Below are 14,824 nucleotides of genomic sequence, written 5' to 3' on the forward strand. Positions count from 1 at the left end.
ACGATATGAGTAAAATTCGTCGAGTCTTTGGTGTTCTCTTGGATTGGGCGTTGGGAGTCGGTAGATTAAGGCACGAAAGGTGGGGTGTTGATGATGAAAGGAATGCGACTGCAGGGAGCACCAGAGGGGCGCAGGTCGGAATAAAAACAGATCCCTTATGCTTAGAATCCCGTCCTTGTCCGACCTATCTGGTTCAATTTGTATTGGCGACTACAGCCTTGTGAGCGCAAAAGAAGAAAGTGAATCATCGTGGGGCAATTCACGGCGGGGAGCCAAAACGGAAAGGCGGGCAAGCCCCAAAAGAAAAAAAAATGGACTTAAGCGTTTCTCTCCGCTTCATTCTTGACTTCATCGAATGTTAGTGACTCATTTTTGACTACAAACAGAAGTGATTAAGAGTGACTCACACCATGGCCCAGCCCAATCCATACCTTTTGGCTTGCGATAATCCGACTGCACTACTTGATCTGCTGCGCTCCAATCCCGCAATCGCATCCTGCCAGGACGAACATGGCTACTCCTTGCTTCACGCCGCCGCCTCCTACGGACACGCCGATCTCCTCCGTGCCCTCGTGAAGGAATTTAATGTGGATGTCAACCTTACCGACGAGGATGGCGAAACCTGTCTATTCGTGACCGAGAATCCCAAGATTGCGCGGTGCCTGGTAGAAGAGCTAGGTGTCAACATTAGCAAGACAAACGATGAGGGACAAAGGGCAGACGAGAAGATGGAAGCAGACGAGGAGTTCCCTCGTGTCATTGAATATATTCGCGAGGCCCTGGGAGAGTCCCCGTCCACTGAGCAGCCTGCTACGGGCCCGTTGAATCCGCCTGGGCCGATCCCTGGCAACATGGAAGTGAATGTTGGCACGATGTCTGAGCAGGAGGCAAATGCTGGCGAGACAGAAGTTGACCCTGAGTTCAAGCGTCGCATTGATGAGCTCGCTGCTCGTGAGGATTTTCAGAGCGAAGCCACTCAAAATGAGCTGCGGGACTTAGTTCGTGATGCTCTCACTGGAACTAGCATCGAGACTTCAGAGCGTGATGTGCGGAGGAGGACAGAATAAGGTATCTCGAAGGGAATTGATAGACTTTTCAATATCTCTTTCTGAACTCCGTCTGATGATCGTCATGCCCACATGCATATATAGCGAATGGTGTCTGGCAATTTCGGGTTTTATGCTCACCTCGTGGCCGCGTTTGCTCTCTGAATAGCATTGAGTACGGCCATGACTGGCATGAGCTGATCACTCATTGTGCCTGATCAAGATACCCTGATTTGCCCAACAAGCCTGACTCGAGCACCATGGTCTGCTTTAGTTTGATCAATCCCGGATTGTTGACTAAATTCCTGCAACTCAGATAGGCTGAGTAAATGGATTTGTCAAAGAGCCATGCCTCGGTCAAATGACTGTACAGAAGAAATTAGCGTCATAAAGTCAATACTGAATGATGATCTTTCGCTTTACAAACCGAATACACCTAGTGAAAGTTCATATGAATCTATCTCTGACTGGTACCTTCATATCTACAGAGATGTACACTACCCTAAGATAGGGTATACACCTCTTTAGATAGTATCTCAGATAACGAGCACGTTTGTTGGTAGCTTCACATGAGCAATCACCATGGTGTCACTTTATGAAAATAAAACCAACTATTTAGTTCCAAATAACTTCGAATGTTCACAGATCATTCTCTTGATTACAGTATGGCCCATTCACCCCCTTCTACTTCGGGTGTTTTACCAGAGCCAATTTGTCTCTTATGTGGAGTGGCAATTCTAACCACAGACGAGCTCGGAATGCCCAAGGAGTTCTACAAGTCTAAAGGAGATCTAAAACTTGACAGACAACATTGGACAAAATATTGGAAGCCCAGCCGTGCTGAATATTTCATGGTATCAGCATACGAGGTAGAGAACGCTCACTATATAAGGAAGTTCCCTCGGCTATGGTGCTGCCTTTATCGAGCCAGTAAGTCTCTGCAATGTGAATTACTGTTGAAGTATTCTCCAGATTTTTCATCTAATTAGCTCAGTTATCAAGGACTCCAAACTAAGTACCGTCTGACAGGCATTACCTCGACACCAAATTGGCAGGGGCCTTTTTATGCTCTGAACGACCCAGCAAAAGCGAGAATAACCGGGAAGAAAAATGCCCAGTATCATAGTCAGGCCTTTACTCAGTTCTATGCTGCAAAAATTACAAGACAGCCTAGAGTATATAAAGATAAAACTATCGGTTATGTTATTCATGCCCATTGCTGGGCCCTGCTCGGCCATGTCGAAGGCCCGGGGCTCAACAATATGAATCTCGTTAGGCTGATTCGAGTCTAACGAGAGTACTTGCGGTATAATGAGTGGTGGGGAATACTGGATGGCCGTCATATTTACCCTTCGGAGCATACATTTAGCTTACGATGCGTCGTGAATGTCTCTGAAAGTTCGTTTTTCGTGCCCGCGATTCAAGAAGCCATCAACTCCGCTCAGGTTGAATGCTATCGTCCATCCTATGTCTTCATTTCTCTTCCGCTAGAGCTTGTGGTTTTAGTCTCTGAGTACGTCTGTCCTGCTACAGAGTACACAGTAGAGAACGTGGAGAATCTGGGAAATATGCTCTTGGGGCTTGGATGGGCGTTACCTGCGTGGTTCTGGCGAGTGTGATTGGACAAAAATTTGTTTCTTGAGTTGGATAAGTCAGCAGGTACCTCTTCATTGGATTGGAAACCATGGCTTAGTTTGATGGGTCTATTTGCAGATCGAAGTAGGCTTGAATCTAGTGGCCTAGCTAACCGTTCACGAGTGTTTGGGATTATGTATTCGCTTAAGAACACCGAGACCATCACAAGGGAATAAACATATTGATTTTTATAGAGCTGTACACTGTAAAATAACACCAGTTTTTTGATATATTGTGCTTCTTTTCCAGGACTAGTTCGCTTAATAGGCTTCAGCGACAGGTGTCGCTGGCAGGTGGCTCTATGGTCTGCCGTCACATTAGTTTGAACCCACCTAGGTGCCCTGCTTTCTGCCATTCTGTCTACCATATCAAAACACTGGGAATCATGCTATAAACAAAAAAAAAAAAGCACGTCTATTCACATAGACGGTAACAGAATACGCTCAGTAGGGCGACTCAGACTTATGTTATGTCTCTGTAACCATTGTATGCCTCTACTCCCCGGGAGACGGATCTTGGACAACACATTCAGAAACATAAATTATACGATGAGATGACTTCAACATGATTCGAATATGAATCTTTCAAGATTGGTGTTATTTTCCGCATTCATATTTAGGTAGTAAGATAATCCTAGACCAATTATTAATAAGTTGTGAGGCTAACTACTGTATTATGTATAAACTATAGCAATAGTAGAGCGTTTACTGGTTGTCCCCGCCAAGCTCCGCCTTCTCCAACTTCCAAGTTGCTCCCCCGATTCAACTTCAACCTCACTTCAGCCTCTTCCTGCGCCATGTCCCAGTCCACATCGCCTTATCCCACTCAAAGTTCATTTTACTCTAATCCACCCATGATGAATGCATCAATAAACCCCGATACACCTCCACCACCTCCGCCAAAGCCCGGAAGCCATGAGGCAAGTCGGGGAGGTACCCCGCAAAACATGTCTTCTATGCCTACACCTCAACCGCCCCAGCCAATGCGCCCAGATACCCAGACAAACTTTCAACAGGCTTCATATACACCAACATCTCTTCCAGCCCCGCCAACAATTGAAGAAGGCTGGCTCCCGGAACTTGTCAAGGAGAAGAGGTAAGCACATACGCGACCTACGCCTGCAAGGTGCCTATTAACAAGCTCTTTCGCAGCACGGTGGACCTCCAATCTATCCTGAAAGACCCATCCCTCATTTCTGCCCTGTCAAATCAGCACCCATCACATACAGCCCGACAACAAAGCCTCGAGTCCTTGATTCAAGTAAACAAAGATCTTGCCACACGCCTACTCGCCATGCAAAAACAGGTCGAAGAACTCCGCAGCTCAGCAGAGACAATGCTATTGCAACATCAATCACACGAAGTCACCTGGCGCAAGAAACAATCTGAAATGGATGCGGCACTGGCGCCGTGGTCACCTAAGGCCTTGTATCAGCGTCTAGGCGCGTCGATCGCCGAACAGGAAGCGGTTTGTCAAGCTGTGGAGGAAAGTTTTCTAGACGAAGACCATCATGGCCGACCTTCCGAGAAAGAAATTACTGACTGGATTCGACGTGTTCGTGGTGAGGGGTCCAAACTCGCGGCCAGAAAAGAAGCTAAGGCGCGGTGGGATGAGGGCCGAGTGGGAGGATGGCGGTGATTGTATATACTAAGATAGTATCTTAGTCTACTCTTTAGATTGATACCCAACTGCAAGCTATCAGCTGTTAGTACGACGTCACGTTTTCTATTACTCTACGATGATTGATCCTTTGAATTGAATACTTTCTAGATTGAAGTAGTAAACAACGATGGACCGCCAGAAGGAGAGCATTGGTACATATTGGTACAGCTTGAAGCAAGTTCTGAGTGGGGTATTTCTATAGTACATCAATGAGTGGAGTATTATAAATACATTTCAATGCCGATTAGAAAGGCTTAAGCCTCCAGCGCAAGCTTAATGCCTTCATAACACCCAATATACATCGCGCTTCCCAGTGTGGCCGCTAGACATGTTAACCCAGAGCCCCGAAAGAACCCAGGAAACCCTTCTTTCAGAAAGAGGTCTTGAATAACTTGAACAGAGAGGAGTCTGGATTTCGATCTCATACTCGACCTAAGTCTAGGTATTTTGTGCCCAGGGTTGCTCACAGAATGTGATGACAGTTGCATCTCCTCACCAACGGCCAACCGCATTCGCGTTTTAACAACGTCAATAGGAACGAAGAACCAAGATGAGCATCCTCCAGCAAAACCAGCACATAAAATGCTCGCTTTTATCTGCTGGGAAATTGTCTCATTCCCCAAATTTCGTCCTTCGTACCAAGATTCTTTGAATGATTCGTAAAGGCAGAAGGTTAAGCAGATACTGGGCAATTGACCCGCAACCAATACCCAATACCCGGACCACAAAGCAGAAGGCTGTTGGAAAAATTGCTTCATAATTCTAATCGATACCGTGGGACCATTGCCCTGTTGTGAACTTTGTCGTGAAATCTGAGCATTCTGCTTAAGAACTTCTGCAGGGTTAAGAAAAGCGCAAGCGACGAGCTCCGCGACCGCGCTACTAGTAGCGTGAAATATTGATTTTGGCACCCCTCGGAAATATCCCGCGGTTTGTGCTTTTTCAAATGTTGTTTTCGATGCTTCATATGTGATGAAGAATGCTGCCGAGGAAGGGATACCGGCGAGAAGGGTTGGACCGAATCCCTGGTAAAGACCAGTGAATAACGTTCGTCTCAAAGAACCATTGCTATACTTGTATATTGATTGATAGTCTTTGGATTGCATGCGAGTGATGATAGTATCCATTGGATGAATCACGATCTCGCTGTTCAACGCAGCGATTGCTGCAGCCTGTTCGGGTTAGTATGTGGCAGTTGCCTTTTTGGAGGATGCATGACATACTGCGACCACCTCAAGTCCATTATAACTAGACATATCCGATTACCATTTAATTCTGAGAGAATTCATGGAGGGATGCATTGATGTAAAGGGATATTTTATCTTGAGCAGCACATCGGAGTGAAATTGTCGTCCGTACTCGGTTTCCGCGGAGTCCGATGCCTTGATACACGAAGTTGATATTCTAAATTTGGACACCTTTGAGTATAAAACGACATCTTTAACAGCACAATGGTTTCTGTTTTTAGTATCTATTGAAAATATAAATTGCATTGTACTGCCCAATGAACCCATCATTGTTTCCGACAATGCCCTCGACCACGTCTTTCGACAATAATAGCTTCGAATGTCCATTGTTGAAGCTGGGAAATAATAGTAACCTTTGATATCAATTATATCCATTATCAGACTAGAATGCTTTGTATTCTATGGATGCCGATTATCTTGGCGTCGAAGAGGATGTCTATAGAAGACTTGTGCTGAATCGATATTGGTGCTGGCATTCGACCGCACTTCCTTCAAGAGCACTTCCACTATGGATCCGACACCCTTCTTTTCAGCGTCATACTCAGACTCATACAATGATTATGGTCGCATAACCAGATTCGAAGAGGAGCGTCAGATCATGGTCGACGATCTGAATGCGATCATTGAGTTAATAAACAAGCCACGCGTTGATCTCGAGTCAATCGTCACAGAAATCCAAGATATCTCACAGCAAATCAACACTCGGCTTCTTAACAAGGGCCTTCAACAAGGACATGCTGGTGATAACTCTGTCCCTGTCTGTTTCCGTGGTCGTTGCATTGGGCTTTCTCATCAATTGAAAGAATATAGTGTTGAGCTTACCCATAGCCCTAACCTCGCGCAGCCTATTTCTTACGCACTTCAAGGTATTGTCTATCTCATCGGTACTCTCACTATCTGTGAATGCACTGATTGTGATAATTACTCCATTGAAATGGAACGGAGTCTAATTGAATATTCTCGTCAGGTTCCTTACCGAACTTACTTCATGCCCTCTAGTCTTGAAGGCGTCCTTCGCCAGATTGAAGTCAACTTCAAAGTCATGAGCTGGACACCTTCTGGTTGCACTTGCTGGTGCTTGAGGTGTTCCTCTCGAGGAATAGCTCTGTGAGCCTGCATTTCTCATTTCCATTTGCATCTATCTTTTTATCATATGCCATTTCTATTGTTTTCTTCACAAACCCTCTAGATCTGCATCTTTACTTATCTCTAGATTTTGAATTGATATTTCAAGTCAACCAGTCATAAATAATCTTTCAAAGTAGTAGAACACTTATCTCCAGCGTTTGAACTCTTTACAAAAAGCCGTGGGTGAACTCGTATATCCTAGTTACCTTATTCGATTACAATTATAATTCTTAGCGAGAAAACGTTTTAAGGAGAAATATTAATCTCTAGATTTTCCGATAGCATCATGGGACAATTTTTCAGGAATCCATCTTGAGAATGAAGCTTGTGAAGTGCTAATTAACTACCCGAGTTTCCTCAGCTGGCCAAGGCCTGTGACTGGTCTCTGTTAAAGTGATACATGAAGTAATTTATACCCACGCCTGATCAGCTGCGAGCTTCAGTCACCGAGATAGGTACTTCCAATAATCCACATTCTCCGAAGATAGAATTGCAATCACGAAATCATTGTCTTCGCATCCTCATCGAGTCTCACAAACATCGGTTTATTGTCACGATTACGGAATCTGATTGTATGTCGATATATACCTCTGAAAGAATCTCGGTACCTACCTAAATTCTTGCCATTCCAATGGAAGGTTCCACTTTACGCAAGTGAAATGGCCAGAATATCTTCACCATTTTCATGGATCCAATATCGCGAGGCGAACTGCAGTGGAGATGGAGACGAACTTTCAGGAAGGAGGAAAACTCCGCTTCGCGATAATGCCGGTTCCAGATGGAGAAAACCGGACAAAGTCCAAATGTCCAAACTTTGGTCTGAAGAAAGCTTCCAACTGGATATATTGCATAGATCAACTCCAAACTGGTGAAACTCGGGACGAACGAGTGCCACAAGTTTCCCACGTGGCGAGAAAAAGCCTCCTGTATATCGCAGACCATACAATGTAGACCTCTCTGGGATCCTTCTGCTCGATGTTCCACATGTGGATAGCTTCTTTTCATCCTTCGTCCAGATACCTCAGGATCTAGATATGCTTACCATCAAGCATGAATCCTATCAGTCCGTGAAAGCCTCGTAACTTTCGAGAAGAAGGTCGCTCCCAGGCGAACATATTTTTGGCGATCTTTCGCTCCCACTCGGCGTTTATATGTTCGGGCCAGCGTGAGGGCGATGGTGGGCTTTCCTATCCCAGCCATATCATTAAGCCAATAGATTTTATTTAGCTTACCACCATCAATCCAGAGCTGAATGTCCTTCACCTGAAGGACATTCAGCCTGGGCAGTACATCGATATGCGTGCCTGGCAGATAACTTGATACCGCGTCTTTGTTTGCAGTATCAAACTTGGCGTTGGCTACAATTTTTGACACAACTATGTCCCTAGTCCACTCTGTGATATTCAATCAATGTTTGTCTGAGTCATTCGCTGAGTGGAACTCACGGTTGATATTGATTGTTCCGTAATTCACATCCGTCTGAAATGCGATACCATCACCACTAGCAAGCGCATCACCGAAGCGGCTCTCATTACGGGATGAAATCTCCATCGTCAACTCGGTTCATAATGCTACCATGTTCCCTTCAAAAGACCGGGGATCCTGACGAGTTCGTCTTGCAGGAAGGGTTGAGTATCGGTATTCACGAGGGAATGGGTTTGGCCCCGCGCTTGGCGCTAGGGTTGAGACGTGCATTAGCGCACGTTTGCCTGAGTATGTACTTAGCAGACGTATTTCCTGCTGTCTCATTGCTTTCTTTCATTCTGCGGATCTTCAATGCCGTGGATATATGAAGTCCGGAATACGAGGTAACAGAAGTGGTGCAGGGGGTGGGGATTGAATTTTGATAGTATCCCAACTTTAACCCCGGATTTGCATTCTATCCAAGTCCTCGACCAACAAAATCTTTCACTGGTGCATTTGTGGCAAATATTCGAAAAAAGGTCGTTTCTGGCGCCAAAAGTGGCCATTTTCAGTGTCTGTTCCATAGGTCCTTATAATGCATATTCTAATCTTAGGTCATATAGATGGCTTACCCTTGTCCATACTTCGAATTTGGCCGTCAGATATCAAGGAAGCGCTATTACAGATGGGCCTTCGTACGGAATGGTTGCAGGTTCTAAAATTAGGCCCGTAAGTTCTTTGTTTTTCTCGACAATAGAAGACAATTCTCGGTTCCATACGAAGCCATAAAGCGAGTATAGTATTCCTTAGTGTTTATGAGGTCTTTGTTCTGAAATAAAGACTGAATCTTGAACAATGGCCTTGCCAGATAATCATTCGACAAGACAAAGCTCGATGAATGAAGCCAGTGGAGTTGACTAGTATTTCGTATCGAAATAGCATATATAGTCATGCAAAGTCCCTTCCTTTAGCATTATTAGTTCAATCTACCTAACCTTGAATACTTGAAATCCTGCTGGGGAACCCAGTTCCTCTTGCAAACTCGTTAGGCAAGTAAATATCCTTCCCAGAAGCCATGGAAAAATTGCATAAATTTGTTCTATTTAGGTACGAGCCAGACCTCTCAGATATTGAAGAGATCTCTGAGCCCCCCTCTCCTGTGCTGCATAGTTTCGGTGGAAATCAATACTTTATGATACTAGAACCAGCTGTGAAGGAGCTCCAAGATATCATTCAAAGCCTGAGGCTAAAAAGTTTATTTGACACAGACGAAGTTGCAGAAGAGCTGAGTCACTTTGCCGAAGAAAAGCTGGGCATTCTCCAGTCCGCAGCCAGGGAAGAGATTATGGCTGATTTTGATCACGTCCCCCAATGCTTTCTCCCTGAACTAACAAGTCTAATGAATAGCCCTAGCTCATATACTAAATGTATGCTTTCATAAGCCGCACATAGATGTCGTCACGATAAAGCTCGAACGCGTTATGTTGGAATTGAAAAGGTTGGAATTGGAGACCTTCTTCGACTGCGATGCAGCTTTGAAGGCAAGTAAGCCTGCCCCAGGAGAAAACGCTTTGCAAGAACTAGAGCAAAGCTTATTTGAAAGAAATCCTCTGGCAAGATTGTACATTGAAAGCTTCGAGCTCCAGAAAACCAGAAGAAAGATGCAAGAATGTCTCTGCTGGAAATGCATCCTGCGGCATCTTGATGAGAGCTTCAAAAGAATGTCCGTATTGTAGTTATTGATGATCATGAATTACGACGGTTGCCACTATTTAAGATGCTTCGAAATCGAAATTCATTCCCCCTTCTGAATTAAGGATGCAAAGTTTGATGTATTTATCTTTTCTCTTGAGTCTTTCTTCGGTAGCGATAAACTAGTCTCGAAAGCCAAACTCCGATATATTTCACACCATTTCTCGGATCATTCGTCCTACAGGACATCCTAGGTAGTAAATTGACATTCATGTCCGCCTAGATGGTTCTTTGTATCTCGCAGACCGAATAGTAGACTCAAATCCACATCTTCCTGTCCGGAGGCACAAAGGGTCACAATTTTCCTGTGCGCGGTAATTCTATTACAATGTGGACATAGTTTGTCCTTCACATAGGAAATGTCAATATGATTTATTTTTCTTGATATATTCACTTCTTTGAAAGGATAATCTAGCGCCCTTCGAGTAGGGAAAATGGGCTCGGATGGTATTTGATAAATACTTCCACTCTGTTAGCAGGCGAAAATAGGTGTCTTGACTGCTTGATCTTACGTTCATTCAAGTTTCTTCGTAAGTTGTGCAATATAACGTGTTCGGCCATTTCTCTCGCGTCATCAGACAGCCCCTCAGTCACACGAGTACGCATACTGGGCGTAGGAATATAAAATATCCTTGATGCTCGATAGAATGCTTATCATTTCATTATAATCATCGCAGCAATCATTTTGCACCCCGCCTTGAAATTGAAGGCTCCGTATACAACTTGCTACTGTCGCACAATGACCAGGCTTCAGCAAAAAGGCCAAACTTTCAGCCGCGAAAAACTTGATGCGGTCAGACAACGATACGCAGAAGAAGCGAACAAACGCCTCAGATCAGAAAGACTCGCAAATTTCATTCAATTGACGAAGACAGACGAGAAGCGTTTAAGCCAACTCGTCGAGGATCCCTGGGCAGACCATGATCTACTCAATGCCCAAGACTCGCCTATCAAACGGGATGCTGTCTATAAGCACTTCATCCTGGGAGCTGGCTTTGGGGGTCTCCAGTATGCCGTACGCCTAGTGGAAGATGGGATAGCCAGTGCTGAAGAGATTCGCTTACTGGATGCTGCTGGCGGATTTGGCGGTACTTGGTATTGGAATCGGTTTCCTGGGCTTCACTGCGACATAGAAAGTTATGTTTATCTACCTTTACTTGAAGAAACTGGTTATATACCATCGAAAAAGTACGCGCCTGGCCATGAAATTCGTGCCCATGCGGAAAAGATTGCAGCGAAGTGGAATCTTGTCGATAAAACCCTCTTCCGCGCCGATTTAGAAGAAATCGCATGGGATGAGAAGTCTGATTTATGGAACATTAAAGCTAAGCAGAACCGAGGACCGTCAAATTCCCCATTGAAGATCAAATTTCAAGCTCAATATGTTTATCTGGCTGCTGGGGTCCTGACAAAGCCACAAATTCCTGATATCCCGGGGGTACTTTCTTTCTCCGGTTCTTTGTTCCACACTGCAAGATGGGACTACGGCGTGACTGGTGGCTCTCAGGAGGATCAGACATTGTCAAAGTTGAATGGAAAAAGGGTTGCCATCGTTGGAACCGCTGCAACGGCTATTGGAGTCGTTCCTGAGGTTGCCAAGTATGCCGGTGAGCTGTATGTGGTTCAGCGTACGCCAGCGTATGTCAAGCCTCGCGATCAGCGACCTACTGATCTGGAATATTTCAAGACGAAGGTGGCGCGGAAGCAAGGGTGGCAGTATGAGCGCCAGATAAATTTGAACAGATTCATGACGAACGCCGCGGCACCCGATGAAGAAAATTTGGTCAGAGATGGCTGGACCGACATGCCAGCATATTCGGCTGTTCTTGGATCGCCCAGTCATCAAATTTTTGATTCATCCCTCGATGAGATAAGCAATCATGTTGATGAATTCCACGCTTTGGATTTGCCACATATGGAGGCCGTTCGTGATCGAGTCGCCCAAGTTGTCAAAGATCCAGAGACAGCAGAGAAGCTTAAGCCTTGGTTTCCGTCATGGTGCAAACGTCCAACTTTCAGTGACATATACCTAGAATCTTTCAATCTGCCCAATGTTCACCTCCTTGATACTGATGGCAAAGGGCCTTCAGAGATAACTGAGTCTGGTATCGTGATAGATGGCAAAGAACACTCCGTCGATATTATTATATTTGGCACTGGATATGAGCCGCCCAGCTCGGGGTTGGGAAGTCCAGCAGCTCGAACAAATGTGAGAATTTACGGCCGTGGAGGCCAATCTCTAAACGATAAGTGGCTGTCCAAGGGAGCCACGACGTTTCACGGCTATGCAACGAATGGTTTTCCCAATCTCTTTTTCACTGGAATAAACCAAGCTACCATTACGGGCAACAATGTCTTCATGCTTGGTCTGATTGCGCAACATGTTGCCTATTTCGTTTCTGTGGCCGAAAAAAGGGTTGCACCTGGTGATCGAGCGATCGTGGAAGTAAGCAAGGAAGCGGAGAACTCCCACACTGCTGAGGTTCTCCGACGATCTGCGTTTTTCTCTCCTCAGACTGGCTGTACCCCTGGCTACTTCAATGGCTATGGTGAGGTAAGTAGGATCACTGATGTCGCAGAAAAGTTGAAGCGAGCCAGGGGCGCTGCATGGTCGGAGGGAACGGTTTCATTCCTCAAGTATATCCAGGAATGGCGTGACGAAGGCTCATTGAAGGGAGTCTCTATCACTTCCGCGGGTCAACCAAAGTCTAAGCTCTAAATAACAGACTATATTTCGGTTGAAGTTTCTTGGTTGAGGTGGTTACAGCATAATGTTCGCCACAGTACGACAAATCAACAGACATAATAGTTTACATGCGGGTGCCTTGGGCTTGAAATTAGCGACAATATGCATCCGTAGAAGGATACTAGAATCAAATCCATAGTTTAATTCATTTTCGTATATCACAAAAGTAGCCTTTACTTCTAAGGTACATAAAGAAGTAGGCTATCATATCAGACAGCTGTGAAGATTTGGTTTCCAAGTTCCACCCAATGAAGGCTATATCACATTTGCATTTTACTCTTCCTGGCGCTTTCGTTCTTTTTGACGCTTTCCAGGTATTACTGTACTCAAATCTCCAACTGGAAGCGTAATAGGAAAATCGACTGCGTCGAATATTTGCACAATGAATATGTGCCAAATTGGTATGCAAAGGGCAAAGTTGAAAGCACCAGCAGCCTATCGCGTTCCATTGTCAGTACTGGTTTATTAATCGTTTTACTTTCACTTTCTAGGGATAGAAGTACCAATTGTAATCTTGCAGCATTTTCGGCATTTCCCAGCGCTACCTGGAAAAAGGTGGCCGCGGTTAGGGCGAAAGTAATGACCAGTAGAAATAATGCCAGGAAGAGGCAAACATTCGTTCGAATAGAACAAATGAGATAAATAAATGTCAGCAACGCGAGAACCACATAATAGAGACCGACTGTCGCATTATATTCCGGTGTTTGTATCCCCTCGAGTGTATTCCCAGTTGGCGAGTAATTGGTTCCGACTGCGTAGAATGGCATGTTCGAAGTACCCTGGACGATCCAGAATGTCCCTGTAGCCAGACTGTCAGACAGGATCTTATCTGATGGCTTCCCTCGAGAATTGTGAGTTGGGCTACGCACCATATGTGAAGAATAGCGCACACGAGAACGTGTTTCCAATAATCCATTCCCCAACCGCTCCAAAGATCTGGACCATACCTCCGAAGAAGATGAACACGGGCCTTTTCCACAGTAAGTCAGTATCATATTGGTATGTGACCTCGATTTCAACGGCAGAGAGAGCCTACAAGATGGCACCACCATTCCCACCAGCCCCTCGCCAACCCATGTTAATCATCGCGCCCGGAGTTGCCGCCAGCAAGAATCCGAGTAGAGATATCGGGGTCGGGTTGCCGAACGTTCGGCTCAGATTTCCCGCAGTCGGTGTTTTAGGACTCAGATAAAGCTTCTCGAATGCATCTCGCGGAATTGGAAGAAGAACGCTCTCTGCCGTCTGGATGCGACGCAGCATCTCAGCGTTAGAAGTCTCCTGCTTGCCACTGCTATTATCGTCAGACATGATGAGATGACTTTATATGTATCAGGTTCTCTTTGGAATCCGCAAGTGGACCCTCAGAAAAATAGTAGGAGTAATGTTTGACACCTCAATCGTCGAGGGTCTGAGTCTTATATGCTACCTATAGGTATTTGCCCCTTTCTTCACCCACAGTGCGACTCCAACATAGATAATTAAGTCTCCACATCTTCCCCAAGACATGTAATTCTGGACCCTGTACTTCATCTCTGATTGATCGGTGATTAGGCATCCGTATCTCCGACTCAGCTCTCTTCCAGGTTTAACCCAGAGTTCCTTGCATTTGACTCAATTGACGTCTCTGATTCGCAGGGCTATTATCATTTATCCTACACTCAAGCCTCGCGTGGGGAGATAGCGGATCCAGAAACCCGCATTTTGTGGGGGAAAATGCGGGGGAGCGACCAATTCATTCCTTTGAATGGTTGTTTCCCCGCGAATATGCTGGGAGGGCCGAGGAACTTCGACTGATCGGCTCGGTTACATGCTGATTTCTCGCCTTTATGAGCTTGAATCGGTATTGGAGCCATCCGGAGTATAAAGCAATGCTGCATGCCCAGACTATGCCAATGCTACGAAACAGAAAGTGGCGTCGATTCAAAGTCTATTCCAAAGCTTTGCCTGACAAGCAACTCTTGGTCTTGATTTATGCTATTTCGGCACAATGAAATGTCAAGTTTGATACTTCAACCAAAATTTATATGTTTGTCATGCTGATTCTCCCGTGTTGACCTTGCTAAAAAAAACATTGATGTTGGATTCGAAACTTGAATCATGAAACTTCTGTTTTATTATTATTATTCAAGTCCAACAGCCTCGGCCTTCCAAGCGTGACATCATTGGCTTGGAAGTGTCTGTTGACGAGCAAGGATCACGGAGCA

The 14,824-nt window shown here is 45.2% G+C and overlaps 7 protein-coding genes across 7 annotated transcripts; 4 read left to right on the forward strand and 3 right to left on the reverse strand.

The window, feature by feature from the left end:
• Positions 1-410: 410 nt before the first annotated feature.
• On the forward strand, positions 411-1,067 carry N7469_006922 (ankyrin repeat protein; the record flags this gene model as incomplete). The annotated part of the gene is made up of 1 exon (XM_056645840.1): positions 411-1,067. The coding sequence occupies one exon, from the start codon at positions 411-413 to the stop codon at positions 1,065-1,067; it is 657 nt and encodes a 218-aa protein (XP_056499281.1).
• A 2,410-nt stretch (positions 1,068-3,477) lies between these two features.
• N7469_006923 (vacuolar protein sorting family 37 protein) lies at positions 3,478-4,319 on the forward strand (the record flags this gene model as incomplete). Its single annotated transcript, XM_056645841.1, has 2 exons — positions 3,478-3,776; positions 3,833-4,319. 2 exons carry the CDS (start codon positions 3,478-3,480, stop codon positions 4,317-4,319), a joined length of 786 nt encoding a protein of 261 aa, XP_056499282.1.
• A 278-nt stretch (positions 4,320-4,597) lies between these two features.
• Positions 4,598-5,599, reverse strand: N7469_006924 (putative mitochondrial carrier protein (Pet8); the record flags this gene model as incomplete). The annotated part of the gene is made up of 2 exons (XM_056645842.1): positions 4,598-5,515; positions 5,567-5,599. The coding sequence occupies 2 exons, from the start codon at positions 5,597-5,599 to the stop codon at positions 4,598-4,600; spliced, it is 951 nt and encodes a 316-aa protein (XP_056499283.1).
• Positions 5,600-6,098: 499 nt separating this feature from the next.
• N7469_006925 (uncharacterized protein) lies at positions 6,099-6,701 on the forward strand (the record flags this gene model as incomplete). Its single annotated transcript, XM_056645843.1, has 1 exon — positions 6,099-6,701. The coding sequence occupies one exon, from the start codon at positions 6,099-6,101 to the stop codon at positions 6,699-6,701; it is 603 nt and encodes a 200-aa protein (XP_056499284.1).
• Positions 6,702-7,762: 1,061 nt separating this feature from the next.
• Positions 7,763-8,269, reverse strand: N7469_006926 (uncharacterized protein; the record flags this gene model as incomplete). Its single annotated transcript, XM_056645844.1, has 2 exons — positions 7,763-8,112; positions 8,164-8,269. The coding sequence occupies 2 exons, from the start codon at positions 8,267-8,269 to the stop codon at positions 7,763-7,765; spliced, it is 456 nt and encodes a 151-aa protein (XP_056499285.1).
• Positions 8,270-10,613: 2,344 nt separating this feature from the next.
• Positions 10,614-12,593, forward strand: N7469_006927 (flavin-containing monooxygenase; the record flags this gene model as incomplete). The annotated part of the gene is made up of 1 exon (XM_056645845.1): positions 10,614-12,593. One exon carries the CDS (start codon positions 10,614-10,616, stop codon positions 12,591-12,593), a length of 1,980 nt encoding a protein of 659 aa, XP_056499286.1.
• Positions 12,594-12,893: 300 nt separating this feature from the next.
• On the reverse strand, positions 12,894-13,928 carry N7469_006928 (putative plasma membrane ammonium transporter (Ato3); the record flags this gene model as incomplete). Its single annotated transcript, XM_056645846.1, has 4 exons — positions 12,894-13,055; positions 13,124-13,419; positions 13,490-13,590; positions 13,657-13,928. The coding sequence occupies 4 exons, from the start codon at positions 13,926-13,928 to the stop codon at positions 12,894-12,896; spliced, it is 831 nt and encodes a 276-aa protein (XP_056499287.1).
• Positions 13,929-14,824: the final 896 nt, after the last annotated feature.

The sequence above is a fragment of the Penicillium citrinum genome (assembly GCF_028827155.1).
Source record: "Penicillium citrinum strain IBT 23319 chromosome Unknown utg000006l:1.0-3011923.0:1.0-3012962.0, whole genome shotgun sequence".
NCBI lineage: Eukaryota > Fungi > Ascomycota > Eurotiomycetes > Eurotiales > Aspergillaceae > Penicillium > Penicillium citrinum.